The sequence below is a fragment of the Dunckerocampus dactyliophorus genome, chromosome 12 (assembly GCF_027744805.1).
Source record: "Dunckerocampus dactyliophorus isolate RoL2022-P2 chromosome 12, RoL_Ddac_1.1, whole genome shotgun sequence".
Lineage (NCBI taxonomy): Eukaryota > Metazoa > Chordata > Actinopteri > Syngnathiformes > Syngnathidae > Dunckerocampus > Dunckerocampus dactyliophorus.
This window is the reverse complement of record NC_072830.1, coordinates 24,904,281-24,931,085: the sequence shown is the minus strand read 5'-3', so window position 1 is coordinate 24,931,085 and position 26,805 is coordinate 24,904,281. Positions and strand designations below refer to the sequence as shown.

At 41.3% G+C, this 26,805-nt stretch overlaps 1 protein-coding gene across 6 annotated transcripts in view; it reads left to right on the top strand.

Annotated features, from left to right (window-relative positions):
• The window catches only part of gria4a (glutamate receptor, ionotropic, AMPA 4a), a 130,748-nt gene extending 105,220 nt beyond the window's left edge, over positions 1 to 25,528 (top strand). The window contains exons 14-18 of one of the 6 annotated variants that reach the window (XM_054793230.1): positions 28 to 226; positions 7,448 to 7,695; positions 12,658 to 12,772; positions 15,663 to 15,800; positions 21,567 to 25,528. In XM_054793230.1, the coding sequence (XP_054649205.1) occupies positions 28 to 226; positions 7,448 to 7,695; positions 12,658 to 12,772; positions 15,663 to 15,800; positions 21,567 to 21,731 (865 nt within the window). In that variant the 3' untranslated portion in view covers positions 21,732 to 25,528. Of the gene's footprint in view, positions 1 to 27; positions 227 to 7,447; positions 7,696 to 10,850; positions 12,773 to 15,662; positions 15,936 to 21,566 lie in introns of those variants that run through there. The other 5 variants (XM_054793229.1, XM_054793232.1, XM_054793231.1 and 2 more) reach the window with 5 other exon arrangements.
• Positions 25,529 to 26,805: the final 1,277 nt, after the last annotated feature.

Genomic DNA, 26,805 nt, shown 5'->3' with positions numbered 1-26,805 from the left:
CTCCGCCTCCATCTGTCTTCTCTCCAGGTCTCTGTCTGGACGTATAGTAGGAGGTGTATGGTGGTTCTTTACCCTTATCATCATCTCATCTTACACAGCCAACCTTGCTGCCTTCCTCACTGTGGAGAGAATGGTTTCCCCCATCGAGAGCGCAGAGGACTTGGCCAAACAGACAGAGATCGCCTACGGGACACTGGACTCAGGTTCTACAAAGGAGTTTTTCAGGGTACGACTTTTGTGCTTTTCGTCATTTACATTTGAATTCTGCTACTTACTAATAGAAATCTTTTTCCCCTAATAGAAGCAGTGTCTCAATTAATAGCCGAGTGTGTCGTCCATTTGAAACAAATAAGCACCTGTCCCTCAATGAATTCCCACTCCTCCAGGCCATAGATTCCATTGGTGCTGCTGAGTAAATAAACACACTAATCCGTACAGTCCCATGTAATTTTAAGCATCATTATTTGTTTATGAGAAAAATTATAACAACTATATATATTGCATACTGTATTTTATATATATATATATATATATATATATATATACATATACATATTTATGTGTATATATATATATATATACACACATACATATGTATATGTATATATATATATATATATATATATATATATATATATATATATACACATACATATGTATATGTATATATATATATATATATATATATTTTTTTTTTAAAGGTTTCCCCACGTTAAACAAAATTACAGTACCTGTAATAGGCGGTACCACCTGAGCCTTGTTTCCACCATAGGGTATAGTTCAGTTCCGTATGCAACGGTTTGCTAAATCAGACCTGAATTCCTGCTGCTGGATAGCGCCAACTTCGTCTGCTGCGTAAATAACATGACATCATAGCAGCACGACAGCATATAACTTGCCAATGAATTAAACAAAGAAGATAAGCACAACAGGCTACAGTGGTGCATGCTGATAATTGTGTTTGTACATGAACAAGAAACAGCTTTGAATCCTCCTCCTGTCATACTCCAACTCATTTTTAATTGCCGCCTTTGTTTTCTTCACATTTAATTTCCTACATGCAATTGTGCACGAGCTATCTTGCAACACGTGTAACTCCACACTACACTAGCAAAGCATACTGTAACACGACAAAGAGTGCCGCTACAAAAAGATGCTAAAATGCAGCCTGGGTTTTTGTGGATGGTTTTTCATTCAAATGTGAAAAAATGTATATAAAAACAATTCTTGACAGACAGTACAGCAGTACAGTCGCTATGGTCGAGAAACTTGGCTTCAAACTTGACCAGCACAGTCTGACTTGAAGCAGGGCAGACAAATTCTGCTCTGGATTCCTGTAGGCGGGACAAGGACAAATGAGCGTGTAAACTGATTTACTCCAGTCCGGGTGGGTGGTGATGAATACAGGTGGTCCTCGGGTTATGAACGAGTTCCGTTCCTAGACTGTGATGTAAGTCGAGTTTTAGTGTAAGTCTGAACTTAACCTAAATTGTACCTGAATTAACTCCTAAGGGCCTCACTGTGGACTGAACACATGCGGAACATATACAATACAGTGATAAAAAGATTAAATACAAGAATTCAATGGAACACTAATAAAAAGAGAACGGCTCCTTGCTTTCATACCTATGGCTGTCCGACCCAAATTATTTGGGAGGTGTAGCACCAATGTAAAAAACACATGGAAATAGCGGCACGATTCGCGGGAGATTCTTCGGCAAAAAATACACTGCTAATAGACAGATATGACCTGAGAATACAGTGACCTGGATGAATAACAATATTCACAGGCATAATAGATAGATAGATGCTTTATCTATGTAATAATAGCAGTAATAATAGCCATTGAGGCAGCAGTGGTGTTCAAGATCCTGCTGTAAATGACAATGATCGTGGCTGGTTTTGCTTGAGAGATGAGGACGAGTATCTACTAAGTATATAGTAAGTGGATCAGACATTTTGATGAGCCGATATCGTGGAGACAGGGAGCTTGGTGACGTCATAATATGCACATTAAATTTACTCCCATCACAAACTTTGGGTCATACTGATGATTTTTCTGATTTACAATATACCTTTATCACTAACCACAACTCTGGAGCCTAAAGTGTTCATTAAAAACGTAACGTTGGTTGATCAACACGAGACTCGCTTGACAACTAGGTACTGCATTAAGAATGCACTGTGAACACAGTGCCTGTGCAGCGACACCAAGGAAGGATAACATTGCTTGTTAGTTTCTGCACTTCATTAGGTCTCCCAAGTGGCAGTGAGCCATCACCGTGGAAGTGAAAATGAACATCATAAAAAGCTCAGAGAGTGGAGAAACACCCACCCATAATGAACGCTATAGGGGTCATGGATTCTGTGTGCTGTTACAAAGAGATCTGGGAGGGGAAGAGGAGGTTATTTCAGGGGAGAGCGTTTCTAACCACAAAAAGACATAACACAAAACATTGTAAACCGAGGACCGCCTGTACCCTCAGCAACATTTTCAGTGCAGAGAAGGCTTTTTTTTACACAAATAGCACTAAAATGTGGCTAGCTTTGACTGTAGAGTGTTAATGGTTTAGGGGGGAAAAGGATAAACCACTGTGACCTAATTTACTGCTGGTCTTATCTATAAACCCATATCCGCCCTGATTTATGGGGGGAACTGTGGAGGCAGGAAAGTAGGTAAGACGGCAGGCAGGAAACTAAAAAGCTTATTTTCTCAAACTGACATTACAAAAACTGACCATACAAACTATGATGACTATTGCCCCTTTGCACTCAGCTTGCCACAGATTTAGTTCCTATTTGCGCTTTTCCATTAGCACAACAAGGTACTATACACAATGTAGATTATGGCTGTGGATGAATATGAAGCAGATTTCTGTCATTCCTGCCTCATTGTAACATTTTAAGAGATGACAAAATAAACACACGTTAGCTAACCTTGTTGCTGTCTTGGTTCTGGATGCTGCAGTATTGCAGTCCACCATCTACACTTTGCTGTAGTTGTCCATTTTCTTCCTGCCTTCAAGCTTCAATTTAAAATGTGTTTCCTAATTATGGTTAAGGTTGATTATTATTGTTATACTCCATTGGTGTCGTTTCTACATTTGGATTGATGTGGTCAAAGCGATGACAGCGACATTTACAAGAACAGGAGCCTTTGCCAGCAACAAAGTTCTGAGAGCCAATCCTAACAGGATAACTAAACACACTCATGTTAATCACTGAGATGAGACACAAGATCGTGTGTGTCTTAACTAACTAAAGGTGAAGCAGTGTTTTCCTTGGCCCATATCGTGGACCAAATGTAGTGGAAGTCAGTTGGCCAATTTTGGATTTGCACTGCTAAAAACATACACATGTAGGCAAAACAATGATGCACTGTGCGTTATTTTAGCAGAGGTAACAAGTGAGAGGGTGGAGTTAAGTGGCTGAGAGAATGTCTAGATTAGCTTCACCCATTCACAACTTCTACCCTGAGATGGTGATAATAACATCTGTAGACATGAAGGCAACACCAAAAGTGCTCTGTCACACTCTAGAAATATTCACAATCATCTTGTGCTCATATAGTCCAAATAACAGATTTGAAAGACGCAAGTGTGTTGGGTGGCAGCTTGGATGAGTGGGGTAGTGGTGGTGGTGGCGGCTATCAGAGCAGACAGTTTTTGCTTCTGTGAACAGCTCTGGCATCATCAACATAACGAGCAGGCTAAAATCTGTGGAGGGTGAAAAAGCAATTTACTCCCCCACAGCTGAGGGGGATTCACCACCACCATTAATTATCTGTGTGTCTGTTTGTGTGACTATGTGTGTGCACAAGCGCACATACGCGTACCCAGACGCCTATGGATGCACGCGTGAGTATGTGTGTGCGTGTGTGTGTGTGTGTGTGTGTGTGTGTGTGCGCCTCATCTCTTCCTCTGAGCAGATTTGTGTGTCGATGTATAATTAAATGTGTTTTTCAAAGTGCGGATGCTTGAAGGTGAATTCCAGCATCCATTTACTCCCTCACTGCCTCATTCATTGTTCAAGAATCTGGAAAGAGTCACTTCATATTGTCACACATCTTCCCCCCATCCGAGATGCGGTATTTTTGCACAGTCACCATTTCTGCATCTCCCTGACACACATACACTAACCAACAGCAGCATTATGACCACTTGTACACTCGATCAAGTTGTAATTCAAGAACTGCATCAAAAATGTTGCAATAACCTCAGTTATGATCGACACTGTCAGATATAATTATGGTGATAATACGACTGTTTGTCACTAATTGTGTCGTGGTTCACTCGCCTGACTTGTGTACCCTGAATGGATGTAGCTACAAGTTGTGGTGTGGTTCTACACCACTACAACCACAACAGTATATTGTTAGTAAAAACTGAACGTGCATTTGTAAAGTAAGAATTCTTACATGTAATTAAACTGTGCAAGTAATACGTATTTACTGTGCCTGGGCACACAGTTGGTTAACAACCAATATAAATGTGACTCAGCTTGAGGATGAGGATGGCTGAAGTAGTGTGGGCGTTAAGTAGTTGTTAGTGTGAAGGTTGTGTCTATGATGGACTTTGGAGGGCACACAAAGTCATAAAAAGAGAACGAGAGAGAAAGGTGAGCGGCGGGTTTTGCTGGCGCTCTTGGATATGAGCGACATTATTATGGGATAGGTGTCCGTCACGCGTACGCTGCAGACACAAACACACACCTCATTGGGTGCTGCTCTCAGGAGTGGAGCCGCGTGGGGAATAACTATCGGGGAGAAGATGGGACGCTTGTGTAGCATAACAGTTTGATTCCTCTGCTTGCTGTTTTCACTCAACTGGTCTACCGACGATCCATGAACATGCATGCAATGAATAGTTGGCATATTACTTAAATATGCACAATCGAATGAGGTCCAACACAAGAGCTGCATCATCAGAGATGGTAAAAATCATGTTTGCTGTTCAAAGTACTAGTATGTGTTACTGTAAGGCTGAACTGCATTAAATTGATAATTGTTTCAATTATTTTTATCCTTTCATTTAGCTAAAAGGAAGTGCACATTTCAACGTGTGTCATTGTAAACATAAGACTCCAGAAGCTGGCAGAGATATGCCAGGCCCTCCAACGACAATCCAGAAATTCCATCCATCCATTATCTATGCTTATCCTCATTAGGGTCGCGGGTATATGCGACCCTATCCCAGCTGACTCCGGGCGAGGCGGTGTACACCCTGGACTGGTCGCCAGCCAATCGCAGGGCACATATAGACTCACATTCATACCTATTGTCAATTTAGAGTCGCCAGTTAACCTAACTTGCATGTTTTTGCAATGTGGGAGGAAACCGGAGTACCCGGAGAAAACCCACGCATGCACGGGGAGAACATACAACCACCACACAGAGATGCCCAAGTGGAGATTCAAACCCAGATCTTCCCGATCTCCTGACTGTGTGGCCAACATGATAACCACTCGTGCGGCCCAATCCAGAACTTTCCTCATGATAATCATGGAGAAAATGAAAAGGATTTTAAGGGTTTTGCCCGATCCTGGAAAATCCTTGCTCTTAACTCTTCGCTCTTAACCCTTTTTTTCAGAACAAAGCTGAATTTTTTTAAGTATTTTGTCATTTCAGCCTTTCATGGCCAAAAGCGTTGACATCTTTGGCATGTCAATATTATTGCCCGTAACTGTTAGTGTGCCTTATGTATTACATTGTTTTCACCAAGTGATCCATTCCCGTGTGGACATGACTATTTACTGATCCAACGCTGTGGGGACGTGATTTTTTTTTTTTAACTCGACAAAAAAAAAGGAATCGTGTCGTGTAGACAGGGCCTTACTCTCCATTCCAATCTAACCTGCCAATTAGCCAGCTTCGTAGTACGGCATATCCGGAGTTAAGCCTCAAAGTTATCCTGGATAAGAAGAAATTCTGCTCTGTAGTCCAGACCTCAGAGGATAGAAACTACAGTACATTGCAGTCTGTTTGATTTGATTTCCAGTTGCCTGTATCTTCTGCCTGAAGGCTAAAGTTTAAAGATGTCATGTCCCGAGTGTGATGGGTCCTTGAGAATGCCCTGTGCTTTATTGAAGAACCGTGATTTTAACAGTTCGTCCAGGGAGTGGAGAGAGCAACCGACAACCAACCCTCTGGAGCGTCCTTTTCTCAGCTGCTGTGCAGCTGGCATACCGCACACACATGCTGTATGTCAGCACACTCTCTGTAGAGCCGTGGTAAAAAGACAGCAGCAGTTTCTGAGGTTAATAGTTCTACCAGACGAGTCTCAAGAAGTAAATTGCTGCCATAGTGTTCATGCTCCAGGTAAGATCCTCCTTGATCTGAACGCCCAGGAAGCAGAAGTTGGAAACACTCTCCACATAGTCCCCATCAATCACGGGCGGCTGAATGTGCCTAATATCCTCCTGCAATTGATGATCAGCTCCTTTGTACTGGCAGTGTTCAGGACCAGGATGTTGTCCTTACACCACCTGCTCAGTCGTACCACCTCCTCTCTGTATGCAGACTCATCTCCCCCATAGTGTCGTCTGCAAACTTGAGCACAGTGTTGCCGGAGTGGGCGGATGTACAGTAATGGGTGTAGAGGGTGTAAAGTAGGGGGCTCAGCACGCAGCCAATTAATCTCTCAAAATGCTACCGAATGCCAAACGCAAGCCAGTGCCACTACTTCAACATGCACTTTCTTCTACATCTCATCAGTAGATGAGGTTGCTCAAAAGCTTTTTTTGTGTTGGCATATAAAACCCAGCATGACCGCTGTTGCAACAGCAGATAGTGGACATGAAAAGACAGTGTCCAATCAAATCCCTTTTTTATCTGAGCTTATGACCAGTATCATGTATTGAAACAAAATTGAAGCCAAATGACACAGTTAGATTTCGAAATACAGTAATGTATATTTTTCATGTCCTGGGCAAAATTAAGCACAATTTATTTTATAGTTTTCACTTAAGCAATCATTGCACTAATACAGGAACTAGATACACACTGTTGTAGACAATGGCACTATTCCATCTGGCATCTTTCCATTGTTTGTTGGGGTGTCACAAGATCTCGTGTCACAAGATCTCGGAAAACGTGAAAAGATTTTTTGTTTGGAGAAAAATGTCTCACGGACAGTAGGCCTGGGACAATTAATAACACAATAAATGAAAATGAACTCGATAATTTTGCCGGCCTTAATATATTGCCATGTGCATGCATGTTTGTTTTCGTCATCTCTCACCTCCAAGACGGCAGGAAGAGCAATCACTCCTGGCACGTTTGTCCCATAGATTGGCTGGCGACCAGTCCAGGGTGTACCCTGCCTCTCGCATAGCATAGTCGCGACGCTAGTGAGGATAAGCGGCATAGAAGATGGATGGATGGATGATCACATTGTCTCTACATTAATTAATTTCTTCTTATTGTTCTCTTGCCCTTCATTTTATCCAGAGGTCCAAAATAGCTGTATATGAGAAGATGTGGTCATATATGAAGTCGGCCGAGCCAACTGTCTTCACCAAAACCACGGCAGAGGGCGTGGCGCGGGTGCGCAAGTCCAAGGGGAAGTACGCCTTCCTCCTGGAGTCCACCATGAACGAGTACACGGAGCAGCGCAAGCCTTGTGACACGATGAAAGTTGGCGGGAACCTGGACTCCAAAGGATATGGAATTGCTACACCCAAAGGCTCACAGTTAAGGTAGGTGGAGTAGTGTAACAATAGGAAACAGTAACAATGGTGATACTGTGCTATTGCTGCGATATTCCACCTTCCCTGCTGTGCCTTTTATATACTACTACTGCCATTGCTGTCCGGTGGAAGCTTCTCATCATCAAAATTTGACCAAACTCGGCCCTTTTGACACCTCCGCTGATGCCAGCGTACACCCTCGTCAGTGTATGTCACAAGTCATCACAGGCCGTCTATTTTGTGCGGAAAAACATCATTACAAGTTTCCACCCAGCAGCAACTCTATTAATATCTTAAAATGTGTACAGTAGACTCTCATCATCCGTCCTCTTGATCACCTTGAGTCTTCAGTCCCTCGTTTGTCTCAGTGTGCTTCCTTTGGACATTTTTACGTTTTCCATCATTCTGTCCAGTGTCACATTCGGTTGGTCAACCATTATTTCTTCCACAGGGCCACCTCTCAGGTAACACTGTCCACGTGTCTGCTGTCCTGTCTCTTGTGACCCCTCCCTCCATGCTTAGAGATTGCAGTGATGATGATGATGATGATGACAAAGTAGATATATTATGTGAAGTAACTATGAGGAGAGGCAAAACTTGCTGTCGCTTCGTTCACAACCAGAGGGGGGAAATTATAGAGAAACAGATATGACTGACGAGAGGGGCGTATGTATCGGGGGACATGAACTGATTACAAAGTTGGATTGGCTGCCAACTCTCCAATGCTAGGAGTTTTTATGAAGTTTTTATAGAGATTGACTTAGTAAAATCAAGACAAAAATGTGTGTGTTTTTTTCCCTCAGCAGACATTTGTTTGGCAATAAAAAGGTGACATATCCTTGCAATACTCTCACAAAGTGTCTGATGAGGGAAAGAGAGGAGTCGGATAATTTGTCTTCTCTCCCTTTATCTATCTTCTTGCCTCATGACAGACAAAGCAACATGCCTGTCCTATAACTTCCCCCTGTGTTTTTGTCGCTCAAGCACCAGCATCTATCTGGGCTTTATCGCCTTCTGCTTTCAAAAAGTGCTTTTTATGAGGGCAAGGAGACAGCCAGTGAGTGGGAGGTCTATCCTCCCAGGACAATCTGCTGCTCTTGTCTCTAGCTTCTCTCAATCAGCCTAAACATGAACTGGCAACATGGCTAGGAGCGTGCACGTGAGACTGCCTCCGCTCATAGTGGCATCTTGGTCAGAACGAATATACTCTGATGATTATAGTCGATGCATTTTCATGCAAGTGGAGATGATGTTGATATCCATATGTGGCTGTTTATGACTCAGAAATACATTTTTGAACTGTTCTTTTCATCCATTGCTCTATCATCCAATAATAGTTTGTAGACTGGATCATCCCAGAGAACACTGTCTTGATTAATATCTCTTAGCTCTCTTATGCAAGTTTCCCCGCCAAAATAACATTCATTCTACTAATGTGGCGCCCTAAGAGACATTTTATATGGCTCCCCCCCCTCCATTGGCGATTTACTTACGCTTCCAAAACAAATTGAATGGGATTGTTTTTACCGATGTGTCTTTCATTTGTAAGATTGTAAGTCACCCAATCGACATGCTTAAGAAATTACAAATAAATACAAAAAAATAATTATAAATAGGTAAAAAATCTGAAATGCAATGTATATAGATTTGCCACATAAAAATTATGAAAATAATTGCATAAATAATACTAATATTAGGAATAAGTTATAAACACACCAATCAACATCACACTATTTAAATAACCGCAGAGGTTGCACACAATAACTCGACATACAAGATACATTTACACTATGCAATAACTAGAAACATCAAATCAAATCTAATAACTACAGTCCTCCCTCGCCACATCACATTTCAAATTTTGTGGATTTTGTTTCAAAATATGTTATTAATAAATCATGTTGTTGTTTCATGGTTTAAAACAGCCTATTGTTAGTCAAAAAATATGCATATTGAAGTAAATGTTTCATATTTTCTGTTTAAATTAACAATTTTCAAGCATAAAAATGGCTAAATGAAGTAAAATACAAATATAAGGCATTCAGAAGACGCATTCAAAGAGGCTGTGAATATGTTGGATTCTACACTGGTCAGTAGGTGTCAGTAATGTCACTGTCATGTTCTGTGGGATACCCAAGCGCCAGACTTGACGGCCGGAACAACAGGCTTTTATTGCAGGACACAATAATCTCCAATAAAAATGTCTAATAGAAACACAGGCTACTGTTGCGGCCGTAATCCATGCCACACTAAAACTCAACCCTGAACCCCGACATCACTTTTTGTCCGCCCGCCACTCTCCTCTCCTAGCACCGGAACACAATTATAGCAACACACGCAAGCACAAGTCTTACCCAAGTCTTGTTTATGTCTTAAATGGCTTATTCTACTATATTGGGTAATACAAGTGTAATGGTGTCTGTAGGTGTGTTATTTCATGTCTACGGGGCTCCAATAATATTAAAACCGTATTTAGAAGGTCGTAAACAAGTTTTCTGTGCTCTAATTACGAAAATGCGCCATTTATAAATAAGGAATCCTCCTTCATGGAAATTCCTTCCATACATTTATGATAGGAATACATACTTTTATCATGTTAAAACACTAAAGGGAACATACTGTAGCTGAGAATACGAGTGCTTTGGGCCTGAATTCTCAATATTTAGCCATTTGTCCCTGACTCTTGTTTGGAGGTCAGTCACCTCAGGGGTGTGACCAAGAGGCCTGCAGGAAACTGGAGATGTCCACACAAGCATGCGCACACACATACACCTTTGCACTAGCAGGAAGGTAGTAAAGCAGCAGGAGGGGACAAGAGCTACATCAGCAGGATGCAGATCTGTTTAGCACTCTGTACTGCAGCAATCTGACACGGATACAGTAAATCCAAATAACGGCATAAAAAAGTTTTCTATGAAATATATTTGTCCATAGAGAGTCAAAGAGATAAAGTGAGAGAGTGTTGTCTGGGGCGCTTCACATCTTTGTACCCTCCAACCGCTCTTAGTTCCCCTCCCCTTGCTCCCTTGTCCCACCCCACCTTCCTCTGCCTGGCTCTGGTTCCCATCCAGCTCGTCTGTCTGTCCTTCCATCCTTTGCTCTGACCGAAATATCTTATCTGTCCCCTCCCCCTTCCCCCTCCTCCTTTTTTTTTTTACCTTAAGAAATGCGGTCAACCTGGCCGTGCTAAAGCTCAACGAGCAGGGCCTGTTGGACAAATTGAAAAACAAGTGGTGGTATGACAAAGGAGAATGTGGCAGCGGGGGAGGGGATTCCAAGGTTAGCCCTCTCTGTCTGCCCACCCCATCCTGAAGGAACAGGGGCCAATCACCGGCTGGGGAGCCCGCGATGGCCCCTGTCCTGGGAGAGTAACGCAAGCATCTGCCCTGGCGACGAGTGTAAGCAAAGGGCAAAAGTGATGCCCTGAAACCTCCTGAGACACCTTGCCTCTTCTCACAGAGACTCAATGTTGCAGCTGTTGTCAAGGGTGTGCGCCTTTTTCCCCCCACATAAAAAAGTTCAGAGCCTTTGACAAAGGTACAACACTTAAGCTTACTGAAAGATAAATATTGGACCAAAAATATGATTGCACCAACACATAGTTGGCAGTACTCCGGTGCTACATTTCTGAAAGAGAGAAGCGAGGCGCAAGGAGGTTTTGAGCTGGAATAGATTCAAGAAGACAATTTGACAATTACTGTAAAGGCAGGAATGTTCGCCTCCTAGTGGCAACCCCGGGGAAAGATGACGGTGGAAGGCGCATGAAGCACCGTATTGTACATCACAGTCACATGCTGCATGCCAAAATGACAAATGTTAACACGGCCTTTAAAACATCTCATGGATAACACCACAGTGAAATCGTATCGCGCAGATTATTTCATGCTGAGGTTGCCTTTGCAGTCATGACATGAATAATTCATTTACAGGATAAAATATCCAGTTGCTTTTTTGTTTATTGTATTGCTCTTTTTGTACGCTCTCTGATTAATGATTTATTTATCATTTCTCATCAGTGAAATAATGCACTTTAACTGAAAAAATATTGAAATTATGACCAAATACAGCATTTATTCCCACAGCAAAATATAGCGTGTTTCTTTTACACAATTAAATATTAAATTAAATATTAAGTGTGTATCTGTTCATACAATTTCCTTGAATATAGAGCAAAACTAACATATATAAAGGCATATTATTGGGAAAATACAAATGAAGTATAAGAGGAAAATAGTGGTAGATAATTACATTATAATAATGCGGCATTCTAGATATTATAGTAATGGTAATCATGCCAAAATGTCCCAAAAATTAAAAAAAACAAATTTACAAGTAAAATATATAAATCAAATTTAATAAATCAATAATTAAAGTATAATTAATAACTGTCATATTCTTAAAGTACACCTGTAAATCCAATAATCGTCTCAGTGTGAAATTTTTAATGACCATTCATTTGAATAAGTGCTGAATGAGTACAGGACATCCCCTCAAGCCAAAATCAAAACCAACCTTCAGCTTAAAAGCGTATTGCTACTTATGGGAACGCAGTAAATCGATACACTGCAAAAAACGAGGACGTTCCTATTGAATGGACAGCCGTCTCTCCCAGGTAACACGGAGCTCTGCGATCAGAGCCTCGGTTGAATGTTTCTGCCTTGACAGTATTAGCGTGTGCTTTGCTAAAGTAGCAGCTTGGGCAGTATGGTTGTGTTACATGAAGTGACAAAGGTGGGTCCCACTCATATGTCTGTAGCTCGCTTAGCTCCTTCTCCCCCGCCCCAGCCCCTCTTCAACGAGCATACACACATGTACTCAGTGGGAGCCAAGCTAGGTCACTCCGTATATGAGATGAAAGTTTTTTGGTTTTTTCCACTATGTGACTGAGCTGTGCAATGCATATGTGAAAGAATTTAATAACATAAAATAACATGACCTATGATGTTATTTATGTTATTTTTACACGCAAAGAACCCCGGTAAACCTTGCCGTTTTGAAACTGAGCGAAGCAGGCGTCTTAGACAAACTGAAAAACAAATGGTGGTATGACAAGGGAGAATGTGGACCCAAGGACTCTGGAAGTAAGGTCAGTCTCACGCTGCTGAAGCCTAGAATGCTAGCCTGAAACTCTCATCCTCAACATGCTCCAGATTACTGCAGCTACTGTCCTACCAACACCTTTTCACTTTGCTTTGCTAATGAAAAATGACTGTGCATATTCTGATGGTGGACGACATTCGGTTCAAACATAATCTCTTGTTCAGTTTCTGTAGCAATCTGTGGCAAACTCATTTCCTTGCAGTTACCATCACAAATACAACCTGTTCACTGAAATTGATGATCATCAGAATATCGTCACATTCATGTCTCATTTTCAAACCCCCATTTGAAAAGACAAAACTCATTTTTGCAACACTCAATAGTCTTGTGTTCCTCTTTCAAATGTAATTAACGTGGACATTTTGTCGATGGCGCTTAATTTTAGCTATAAACACAATATTTTTGGTTAAAATGGCAATTGTAAAGTAATGCAAATACAGTGGTGCCTCACAATTCAAACAACCCAAAAGATCAGGAAAATGTCTTAATTCAGGGGTGGAGGTCAGAATATCGCACAGCACATTATTGTACCAACGGGAGTGACGTCTATAACATTAGAATATGCTGCAGACCAATTTAAAAAGAGCTAGATATGCTCGATATCGGCTTTTTACCGATATCTAATATCCCGATATTGCCCAGCACTGCATTACCGATATCAGCAGATACAGAGCTCTTCCCTCAAACTCATGCCAAGTCACATCTTGTGTACCAAACTGACGCCGCTGGATGCTTTTCACAAATAAACAGCCTTTGTGCAAAATAAGACAAATACTGCAATATGCAATGTAAGTTTAGAAGAAGTCCATGCATCCTTTGTCTACACCGTTTGTCCTCACTGGGGTCACGGGGGGATGCTGGAGCATACGTAGACGCCGCATCGAGCGCTGAGCCGTACGTCAACGTCGCCGCCATATTGGATGTGTCAAGGCTGTAAACAAATACAACTAGATGTACTTACTCTCATGAAGCGCCTTTCTACAAAGAAATTTAAGTTAATTCCTCTCGTTTATACATTCACGCACGCACTAATATACTTGGGAAACAGGCACCAAAAACAATGTATTTCGTCTTCTCAAATTTTTTATGTCCAACTGTTTCCCTGTGAATGTATAAACGAGAGGCATTAACTTACATTTCTTTGTAGAAAGGCGCTTTATGAAAGTAAGTACATTTACTTGTATTCATTTACAGCGCAGTCCTGACACATCCAATATGGCGGTGTCCGTCTATGTGCCAGAGCTGAGGGTACGCCCTCGACTGGTCGCCAGCCAATCGCAGGGCACATATAGACAAACAACCATTCACACTCACGGACAATCAACCTAACATGCATATTTTTGAAATATCGGACTACCCAGAGGAAACCCACGCACACATGGGGAGAACATGCAAACTCCACACAGCCGAGATTCGAACCCAGATCTTCCAGAACTCCTGACGTGCTAACCACGACGTAGTATAGTACCATATTTATTTTAAACATTTTGTCTCGATAAAAGTCATGAAAATATCATGACCAATAGTCAACTAAAATTAAATAACGTGTCGTCAACAAGTAAGACGGGTTAGATGTAATAAATCCACAAAGTAGAATCCAGTTACAGTAAGTAATGCTGCCAACGACACGACACAGCGACAAGAACAAGTCAAGGGCAAAGTATGAAACTCTGGATTAATACAGTCAGTGAAATAAACTGGCTCATTCAACACGTCTCCAGTCGCTTGTTATTTTGCTGCATGGATGCGAGCTGCTTGTGAGTCCGAGTCATTCTTCCTGAAGTGATATTAGATTGCACGTATTAAAGGAAAACGCCTTACTACGCCCGTCGCAGTGCTTTATAATCACTGCCAATTTCACGTTTACAGTCCAAAGGCGAAACTTGAAAATAGTTCCAGGCCGCGAACATACTGAGCTAGCAAGCTTCTTGCTGTGTGGAGCGTGACGTCATCACTTGCGTGCCGATGTCATTATTGGCAGAAAACAACGATACCAATATGAACCGATGATATCGGACATACCTAGTGGCAGCGTCTGGAATAGATCATTTCATTGTTAAATATTATTTCTCATGGTGCAAACAGGGTTCTGGAACGGGTTATGTTTGAATAATTCAGAGGTTCCACTGTAAATGTATTCTGACAAATACATTGCATACTTTTTTTTTGCTTTCAAGAGCTATTGTTTTGAAATCCATTATCTTCAAATAATCAATACTAATACCCCCCACTAAATGAACAATTGCTTGCTTCTCACAATTGCTTAGAAATCACATCTGCTGTAAGGGAATATCTGATGGTTAAGTTAATGCCATGAGCATATTTTGACAAGAAGAGGTTCACAACAAGGATGACATTTTCAGTTTGCTAAAGCATAACACATGCAAGCTGCTTTGGATGTTTTGAGTCAGTAACGTGCAGTGAAATGCTAAGGCGAACGCTGGCTCTCATCCATTTGAAATTCAACATAATTGACATAATGATACCACAGTGGAGACGTATCATGTGAGCACATTGGCAGTTACAGATGTGTTGACTGTGTGCAGTATGTAGACGTAGCGGTAGAGACTGTAATTGTAGATGCAGAATGTAGTTGTGATTGTTTATTATGCAGCAAATGATAAATGCATGACATGAGTAGGCCTATAACATAATCATTGACTGTTTATTGGTTACAATTTAACGTGTCTAACCCATGTACCCTTTTTTCCCTTGGTTTCCCCCCCCCCTTTAAACTTGCTCTCCATCTCCCTCTCTCTGATTCGTCTTTCTCTCTTCCTTTCATTTTTCTTCCTTCACGTTCTTTCACGCTAACACCCATCAACAACATCCTCCATCCTCCCGACCCCCCACCCCCACTTGCCTGCTCTCCACAGGACAAGTCGTCCCAAGCCCTGAGCCTGTCTAACGTGGCCGGGGTCTTCTACATCCTGGTGGGCGGCCTGGGCCTTGCCATGCTTGTGGCGCTGGTCGAGTTCTGTTACAAGTCGCGGGCCGAAGCCAAGCGCATGAAGGTGGACCTTAGCCCCCCCCACTGCCCCAGCCCCTCCCCCAGCACCCAGAATCTAGCCACTTATAGGGAGGGGTACAACGTGTACGGCTCCGAGGGGGTCAAGATCTAGGGGTAGGATTTAGTGGCTGCCGCCTAGGTGGGCTCATGATGGTGGTCATCATAGTGGTGCTGTCCATGTTTTTGTTCATGCCAGAGGCTGTCATTGCAGAACCATGTTGTTCTTCATGTGCTCATGAATTCATGCAGCCAAGCATTGTGGAACCAATCACCTTCTTTTGGAGCATTTTGGCTTATTTTGGCTTATTTGCATAAAGTTTTATGGCATTTTATAGTTTTTGTTTTGTTCTGCTAGATTTGGTTCCATCGTCTTTGGCTGGAGTTGATGATGATGTTGCTGAAAATGATGATGACGGTGATGCTCATCGCTAATAGCACGACAAGGCAACTGCATTGTACTCTTAATAATGAACAAAACAATGGAGTAGGGATGCACAACTGCATCACCGCATGCTGGCAATTTTGTATATGCAAATTATTTGACATTTCTTGTGGATCCACGTGACACAACAGCGTCTTAGGCGATCATGTGTCGCTCTTTGCAGGGCAACAAACTTAAAGGAAAACTGAACTTTTTGGAGGATCATCCACAATCCTTATGTGAGACATGAACACACGTGTCTTCCTTTTTTCTGTGCGTTCGAAAGATATAAAAACAGATAAAAAGAGGCAGCTCATTAATTCACATAATGTGACGCACCTTACAAGGCCCTACTATTAAAACACCTCCAAAAACCTCCAACAAGGTTTTATGGTTTTATATACACTCCGTGAGTAGGTAGTAACGGTACATTCGTGACTTTGGTCATTTAAGCATTACCGGAACTTCCTTCCCGGGCGCATTGATTTCACGCCGCAATATAAAAAGAAACGCTACACCTGGTGTTAACGTTTCCAAACTCAAAAATAAAAACACAACACAACAGCAGCTCCAATATGTAGCGTTAGCTTTCATTGATGCATGCATTGATGATGAGCGAGTGTGTGGTCAAGCTAGCCGGTGTGGTGTGGCAAGGTGTCAATACGCCAGTAACGTAGCTCTTGAGCGTAACAATGTTAATAACAATAATAATAACAATGCTTAATATGCAGGTCACGTTATGTAAATGTGGTGGTACTGGCGGTTTTTGGAGGGTTTTTTCAGAAGCCTTTATAGGCGGAATAGGTGCGTCCCCTTACGTGCATTCTTTGCTGTCTCTTTTTTTAGCTGTTCTTATAGCTTCAGAACGTATAGAAAAGAGAAAGACGTGTGTTTATGTCTCACATAAGGATGTGGATGACGGGCAGAATTCCCAAAAAAGTGCAGTTTTCCTTTACGTGGAAATAGATGCCACAGGTCGTAAAACCATGTGATTTCTCTCAGCCAATCAGAGAAGAAAGGTAATGGGGAAAAATAGTAGCGACCCTTAATAATGCCTTTTTTTACCGATATCTGATATACTGATATCGTGCAGCACTTGATTTACTTTTGGCAGCAGCTTCTCCCTCAAACTAATATCAGGTCATATCCTGTGTAACCAATGAACACATTATGCTTCTTTTACTGTGATGCCACTTAATTCATTCACAAATAAACACTGTTTGCGCAAAATAAGACAAATGCTGCAATATGCAATGTAACATAATGCTACCGAAAAAGTCCCATTTTGTTTCAGCAAGTCATTAAAAAAGACAGTTTGGACTTTAATCAATTGACAAATAAGAGTCCAATTAAACAATGCTGGCCATGGAAGCTGCTGGAAAGTACAAAGTATGAAACTCTGGACAAATACAATCAAAACTCGCTCAACGCTGCTTCACCGGTCGCTTGTGTGTGATTCTTCCTGAGGTGTGATATTAGATTACACGCATTAAAAGGAAGATGCCTTACTCCCACGTAGCATAAACAGCGCTTTAGAGTCATTGCAGATGGCATGGTTACAATCCGAATAATTCAAGACTGCGGACACGGTGAACTAGCAAGCTTGTCGCTCGGTTGACTGGAGCATGCCGCCATTCATTAACCACAGAAAAAAATGATACCAATATGATTCGATATATCATTTTTTTTTTCAATATCGGCTGATATTTTCGGCCATTTAAAAAAAAAAAAAGGGTATCAAATAAATACAAAAGAAAAGTAGATTACACTGTTACATTACAAAACAATTGTTTTCTGAGGTTCAAGTAGAAAATAAACATCTCTAATAAACAAACACAAACATGCTTGAAGGCTGACCAGATGAATTTAGTCAGACATCTGAGGTATTAGTGTTTCTCCCAATTAGCCCCTTCTCTTCTTCACCACAGATTGCATGAAAATGACGTTTTAAGCATATATTTGAAATGTTTCAATACTAGATGTTTGTGTTATGTTGAAGTATTTTCTTTACACGAATATCCTGACATCAATGTTTTCTACATGCCGTTGCTCTCATTAGAATATGACAGCTTCCAGCTACAAATTAATTAGCTTCTGTGGGTACGGCAGCGTTCATTAGTTCTAACTTCTCACTCCAACATTTTCAGCACTGATCCGATAGAAGCCTGTGAGATACTCTCACTGGCTATTTTTGCTAAGATTTCTCTTTGAAATTTCTCACGTACACCAAAACCACCAAAAGCAAGCCAGAAATAATCATACTTTTGAGATCCGTTTTCTAACTTATCGTGACATAAATTAGTTAACCGTTATTTATCGCTTTTCGTTTCTAAATTGTCTCGCGGAAACATCCCGGGGGTGTAAAGCATTTCCACTAGAAAATCAAATGTAAGCCAAATACGCCACAAGGTCGGGGAAGTGGCAGTCATACAGCATTGTATACTGAAGCCATGGCGCATAAACAGACTGAAGCACAAACGCTGTGGTGCAGTGTGAGTGCAGGCCAGCAGGGGACAGGAGAGGAGGGGGAAATCACCACGGTGGTGGTTCAAACGGCCTTGTGTGTGTATGACCAAAGACTACATCCTGTAAGAAAGGTCTGTTCCCAGTAATGTACAAATACAAACACAATGCACACAGAACTGCACACAAATCTACAGAAGTGCTTTTGTAAATTCATAGCAGTGGTCCTTTACAGCCGGCAACGTTTATGTGTTTATAAAGTGGAGTTGTGCATCCCTCACATAATCCAGCCCTGACATCTTGAAAACAGCCCAGTTACTTAGCATCGCTGCTGGGAAAAACTGACAAACACTTCATGTAGCACAGCTATTTAATGATGTTTAAAAATACATAGAATTAAGTGGCTAGTGCAAGTTCTTGTAAGCAAAAAGCCTAGAAAATACCAAACCATCAGTCCACCAGTAGCGCTGTTGTTTTAATACCATTTTATCAACATTAAAGCAGGAAACAGTAGTACAGATACACTTAGGGTGTACAGTACTCACACTCGGCCAACACAAAGTGTGTGTGTGTGGGGGGGGGGCTCGTTATAGGGATTTAATTTATCTTATTTATTATGTATTGTGTAAAACTAAGACATGAATAACATCAAATTAAAAGCACAAAATGAATGCCGACCCACCATCCACCAGTTCAAGTTCCAGCCAAGTTTTTCCAGAGAGATTATTACATCGCTGCTTGACGTGTGTGGTAGAAGGCAGTGCGCTAGCATGAATTCACTTGAGACAAATGTGCACATTAGCACTCAATAAGTCATCAAAACTTACCTTCATGCATTCCCACATAGTATGCTAGCATTTGACAGCAAATATGAGGTGAAAGAAAAATGGTAGAAATACAGTAGTAGTCTATCTGTGCGGCATGAGATAAAGTTAGCACACGCACAATGGACATGCGTCAAGTGAGACGGCTGTAACAGAGAGAATCCGGCCACTTTTCAAAATAAAACATCAAAAATGAAATAATGGCAGTTATTTTTTCTTTCTGTGCGGCCCGGTACCAAATGACCGTTGGGGACCACTGTTTTAACCCACTGGTTTTGTGGGGTCACGTCTATGATTAGGATGCGTGGAGGCTGACCATTCAGACTGCCTTCACTCAGTTAGCAAACATCATGAAGTAGCGTGTCCATATGAAGTGTCCCCCTACTGTGAGCAGTATAGTCACTCACTCCCTCTCTATAAATCCCGACCCCTCAAAAATAATTTTCTCCTTCCTGTTTTCTTTTGTCTTTTTCAAATCCTCACTTTCCCGATTTTGGAATCACTTAAAGCACAAATCCACCACATAATTGCATGGTCACCAATGAAATGCAGATGTCTCCAATACAAATCCTCCTGTCTACTTGTCTGTGCTGGTCAATGTGTTGCCCGCTTTAACATTCAGTTTTGCATTCATTCAAGTATGTTTGCATTTGCAGTGTGACAGCCCTTTTGTGAGATCCATAGTTTTGGGGTGCATTCACACCAGGAATTGTAAGGCTGTTTTTGACCCGAACTGCTTGATAAATCTATTATTGGTACAAATCAGTCTTTTGTTTATTGTATGCATTAAATATGCATGTATGGTATAATCATAAATAATGTCAAAATTAAGAGAAGAGTGTGCTACTCACAAACCATGTTAATGTGAGCCATAGAATAAACACAGCATAATTTGTTATTCGCTGTTCAATTGTGCTAATTTTAAAAAGTTCTCATTAGCCAACGTGTGGTGGGAGAACTTTGAGAGGCACTCCAATATTAAAGCTGTTTTATTTTAATGAAATGATGGCCAATTTTAAATTAACAAACCAAGTACCGGGTTTATTTGTAGTTATAAACGCAATTAAGGTGTTTTTTCTTTGTTTTTTTGTTTCTCCTGAGGTTGTGCTTTTTTTCTACAGCATTTTACAACATCATATGCAAATTAGACGATGGCGTAATCTCGCAAATAGCTGCTCTTCTTACTGAAAAGTTGGCAACAGTGACTGTGGGTTCCTAATATGTTACGACTGGCGCTTAGAGGAGGCGGAGCTGCACTGTCTTCAACTCCCACATGACGAAACAACACCCTCTACTGGTAGCAGTATTAAATACAATAACAGACACACACACAGAACCGAAAGATCGCTCTAATTGTCTAATTGTGTTCTGCGTCCTCGTGGTGCACGAGGACGCAGAACACAATGCGTGTTCGTAAGATGTCAAAAACACAAATGCAAAATTGCACATTAAAAAATCCACAAAAGAGCGAATCTGTGAAAGGTGAACCGCGATGAAGCGAGGGAAGACTGTACTACTAGGAAGGTTTGGAGCCCTCCAAACTAATACTATGAGTGACGGAAAGCACTGCTGGTCACTCATCATTACTGTGTTACTGTAACATTTTTGGATACATGACTAGAAAAGACAATAATAAACATATACTAGGTGACTGTTAGCTTGGCCTGTTGTTGTGCCCGAGCACTGGATGCTGCAGTATTATACGCTACAGTCTCCACATCGCTCCCGCAGTCTGTTTTAATACTGGCTCTTCTGAAAAAAAGAAGTTACAGACTTGTCATCACCAAAACTCTCGTTCCGACTAATGCATACAATGCATTTTTTGCACTTTCCCACGGTACTGTTTCAAAGTGGGAACCCAAGCACACCAAATTGGGGCAAGCAGAGCTGAGCCAAGCCGGTGTGACTGCACTTTCCCAACTTTCTACTAGCATACGTGTGTATTATAGGTAGAGACCCATGCATGACTAAATGAAATGAATGTTTATGTGTTGTTGTGCCTTTTGATGTAGGATTTATGTACTAAATTTTTACCTACCTAGTTTTGTCTTTCCTCATTTAGCTGTCATTCTCTGAAGCCATGCGAAACAAGGCCCGTCTTTCCATCACAGGAAGCGTGGGGGAGAACGGCCGTGTTCTGACGCCAGACTGCCCCAAAGCCGTGCACACTGGCCACGCCTCCCTCCGCCACCCCGGCCTTGCAGTGGTCTCTTCCGGACTGCCCTAAAAACCAAAAAAACCCGCCGTGCCTTAGTGACACACAAACGTGCAGACTTTCACTGAAGGATCACTCACATATCCATGACTTTATCCTCAGATGCCATACATTTTTACATTTTTTCTTGTTGCCTCTGATTTATTTTACTTGAGAAAGTGAAATAGAACACGGACTGAAAAAAACCTTAATGGCTACAGACGGCTGCACCAACCCTTTTTTTTTTGTTTTGGAAGATCCAAACTAATAGGAAAGCCAGCACGTATTAAAACTCTGAGCTTTACGATGATGAAGAAAAACTCCCAACTAGTCTTCATTGGACAGTCTTGGCCAGTAAAACCACACACAACGACGCCTTACAAAGACAAACGTATCTGTCCATCTACGTTATCATCATGCCTGCAAAGACTCTCTACCAGGTATATCCTCCCCTTAGAAGACCAGAAAACTGTAAGCTTGAACTTGGACTGTGCAAACTTTGCCCTGGACTCTTCGAAATGAAGGACAAAGCTTTCTTACTCTTCACGTAGAATGAAAGTCAGACAGTCGGTATGGAACAGACAAAACCTCCAACATACTGTATGTATGTGGCCAATGTGGGCCACAGAATCCACATGGGGTTTGTATCAGAAACACATCAGTAGTCTTTCATCAATAGCTTCATGATCTAGAGATGCTAATTAGGTGAGTATTACTTTTTGCTGCAAGACAACACTAAGAGTTCAGCTGTATGTACAAAGATGACAGGGAAAAGAAAGGGAAGATAGCAAATTAGTTCGCAACACTCAACACTGGGACCTCATGGAGGTTTGGAAATAACCAAAGCGAGAATGACTTTTTTCCCCAGGTGGTTGACCTTGTTCTGTTCAGACCAATAAGCCGTTTTGGACTCCAGTCTCTTAGGGCACATTCACATTGACAACGTGTACTGCAGTTGGGAACACTTGACACCTAGAGGCTCCAGCATACTTTTCAACAAATTTTCAACCAGTTCTTAATGATAATCACCTCCTTGCACGATTGAAATAAACAGAAATACTCCACATCAGCCACAAAGTCAGGAAAGTTGCAGCAATGCGGTGTTGTACTATGAAGGGATGGCATACTGTAAGTAAACATGCAGCCCGGCGTGAGTGTGCCCTTCCTGGCTCAGGACGTCAGCTCTACTCCCAATTCCCTGAGTCCTACACGCTGATTCTTCTTATCACAAGTGACTTTCTCTTGCTGGACACTGTACCGAAGCGTAGCAGCTACTGCACATAGGAGAAACGAAGCTGTGTCATTTCAGGGGATGCACCCTTCAAAGGACCCGGCCTACATGGTCTATGGGGGTGACACCTGATGAGGAATCTACGAATATAATCTTGTTTCAAGCCCAACACCCCAAACGGTGAAAGATTAAGGTACGGCGTGCAAAGCAGTTCCAATGCATCGCACACAAAATGAGAAATAAAGGCCCCATCGGTGCAGCTTTTCCACATCGCTCTCACATAATCAGCCGTAATCCTCAGAAGGACGCAGCCCCCTGGATTGGGACGCAGCTCAAAAGCCAGAAGTGCATGAAAGACAGCTGATCTGTAAACTCTAAAACAGTTGCATCGGTCGGACACAAGAGCCGTGCACGTTAAAATGAAGAAATAATCTTTGCACATTTGCAAACGCCTGAGTGTCCCAAAGTAGTCGACCAGGTTGCAAACCATGACTCTATAATGTGAAAGCATTGTTCAACCTGAACCACAAGAACATGTATTCTACTGTACATCCGGTTTCTCTCGGGTAATAAAGAGAGTTTAGCGTTACGAAAAGATCATATCAGATAGCTTGCTTTTTAAACAGTTGTAAATAACGTGCAGTAAAACTCACATTGTCTTTTTTAAACATCATAGATAATAATTCATTGCAATAACAAGTACAAACTAAAAATGCCACTACTTGTAATTATAAATCAAATCTTTTTTTTATAAAACTACATATATATATATATATATATATATACAAATACAAATGAATATATAAATACATCTACAAAGATCTATAGAGAACATGGATCAGATTGTCACAGGCCAAGGCATACATTCTGTTATGTGGCCGTTTTTCATAACTTGACAATATTAATATGCCACAGTCTTTATGTGTCCCACTCAACACTGAATGTCTGTCTGGCACCAAACACCACCCCCGAGCCCCTCCTCTCCACACACACACACACACACACACATTACTGCAGACACAGGGTCAATAATTTCCTCCAGCACAGCAAAAGGGGTGCTTATGATTTCATCTACTTCACCGTTATTTCCTCATGGCTCTGCATTGTTTCGACAAGATTTTACACTGAAGTTAAATGCTGGCCGGTGCACACGTCCCTGAAGACTGAAGGCTTCGGTTGCTTCAACTGTGGGATCAATGAGAGCGCAGAGAAAATGAGCCGCAGTGTTTGGAGCGTGTCACATTTGTTGCATCTCATGTTGCCTCAGAGCTAAACATGTCAACCCCAGACAAGATCACGCTGAAGGATTTATTGGCTGTGCAGATGTATTGACCCATATTTTTCCCTGAAGCCCGATGTTTACCTGCTGATATGTGAAATAAATGTGTATTAAAGGTGGTTCCGTAGATTCGTAAGATTGAACTCATTCTCACTGATGATAAAGATTTTGGTTTCCTTCCCCAAAGGGGAAATAAAGTTTCAAGTGTTTCACGTATCGCCACCCACTGTATCACTTTTTTTTTTAAAACTAGGGATGGGCCAACAGAAGACGTTTCCATAACAGAGGTGTGCATGGATGCATAGCTCAACGTCCCGTAACTTCTGTCATGTTGTCTTCTTTAGACTACAAACTGACTCAACGGCACCTCTGCTGGTTGCAGCCAAGTAGTGCTATTGAGTAACTGATAATATCGATTTATTTATCTGTACTGTACAGACTTAAGTCTAAACTGAAACCAGCAAAATGCAACAAAATGGAGAGCAGGGGAGCATACAAGCGTATTTAAATTGCATGCTAAGTATGACAAATTCATATATGTTGGTAGGTCTGCACTGATATTGCCTCTCAAACCCCCCCACAGCCCCTCCCGCCCCGCCCCCCCAAGTTCTGCTCCACTATTTGAGAAGCACTGCTTTAACCCAATTAGTAATGACACCAAAATATGCTTTTTAGGACTACTAGTTGAGCAAGTGCGTGGAGTGCATCTCATACACTCTTTCCTAATTTAAGTTCCGTGAGCACATTGGGTGACTGTGTGCAGATCCTCCATCTCACTTTTGAACTTTTACTGCCCCCTGTCACCATTTCCATGTTCTTGCTGCATCACTGTGACACACAACACTTCTTTAAAAAAAAGCCACTTTACCCCATTAGCACAAAAGAAGAGCATATACGTGAATTGACATTATAAGGCGGCAAATGACAATCTGAGGTCCTTCTGCCGCTTTGCTCTTGACCCTGCCTTTCAACATCCAGTCATTTCTTTTCCAAATGGTTTTAAGGGTGTTAACTTATATGTCACATTGCAACAGTCCGGCAGAATTTAGACAAACACGCAAATAAAATTCTAATAAAAGAAGCAACATGCGTCTAAACGACATCATTGCGATGGGAGGGTCTGGAGTAGTACTGTATGTATGTGACAAATAGACTTTGACAATAGAGGCGTATGTGTTGATACTAGATCAATAAACTAATTAATTGAATGCTTCAATCACAAAAAACGTGACTGCTGGGCTGTTACACAAATTTATTCTTCTGTTTCTGTCTTTACACGTGGTCGCTTGTTTTCTAGTAAACATTAAAGCTGAACATCTACTCTTTGTGTGTGTTTATTTACCCTCCATCTGCCTTTGGGGCCATGCACATCAACATAAAGCACAGTACGGATGTTACTGAGCTCCGGAGATTGACACTTGAAACAATGCAGGGTCCTTTGTTGGAGATACTCCACATAAAAAGCAACACAGGCAAGTCAAAGGAACAAAAACATCACCTCATCACAGGTCATAGACAACTTAAAATCTGTTGGTGTTCGAGTCATGCTGCAGCATGGTGGAAACCAATCAAGAAAAATGTATAATAAATGACAAGAAGCTGACAAAACTGGCTGATATTGAGGCCATAAATACTTTCCGGAATGACTACTGTATTGTGGAGACACAGTTGATTTGTAAAGGCAGGTAAAGGCAGGAAAGGAGCTGATTGGTGGTGGGGCAGGTTGACAAGCGGACGTCATACTAATCACAGAGCAATATAGCCCAAAATACAACATGTGTTATAAAGTTGGGCCTTAGTGCAACATTTGCACCATCTACCAATTTCTGTCATGAAGCTAATGCTATTCATGCAACACACATACACTTGTTCCTTTTACCCTGATGCACTCCCATGTGTCATTTGTTGATACAATCTCAAATCCAATGCCTTGACCTCAACGTTGTTGCTTGAATCTGATGACTTTGCTGATTACATTGAAGACAATGTTCACAGAAGGCTATCGTGTAATCATCTCCAACCCTTAACGTTGTACTTGCATACATCTAAGACGAGCAAACGTCCTTTAAAACGGCCAATGCAATGCAAAACAATTTCAGATGTTGCTTAGCAATATCTTTCAAATGTAATTGCACAAGATTATTTTACATTATTTAGATTGATTATGTTGGAATTTTTATTTTTCCAATCTTTTTATCATACATCATATACATGGTGTAAGTGGATAAATTATAAGCCCTGCAATTAATTTATTTTTCGCCACTGAAAAAAAATACAAAAACATTTGCTAACAAGATATGTTTGGATGGATAGTATTTTTCAGTTTAGAAAAATAAAACTCTAGCTGTATCCTTTGGATGAATCCATCTAAATCGTAATGTATCCATCCTCACTCTGCTTACGGTGGTTTACATTCAAATATCACTGCATTTTATGTGTTGTTTTATCTGTTTTTTATCTGTGAATTTATTCATGTATCTAATACATGAACAGAAATGATGTTTACGTAGCGCATAGGCGTTTGCACTACATGCATTCCATAAGTTTTTACTTAGTGTCACTCATGCTGAATAAAGACAAAAATAGAAACATCCGCA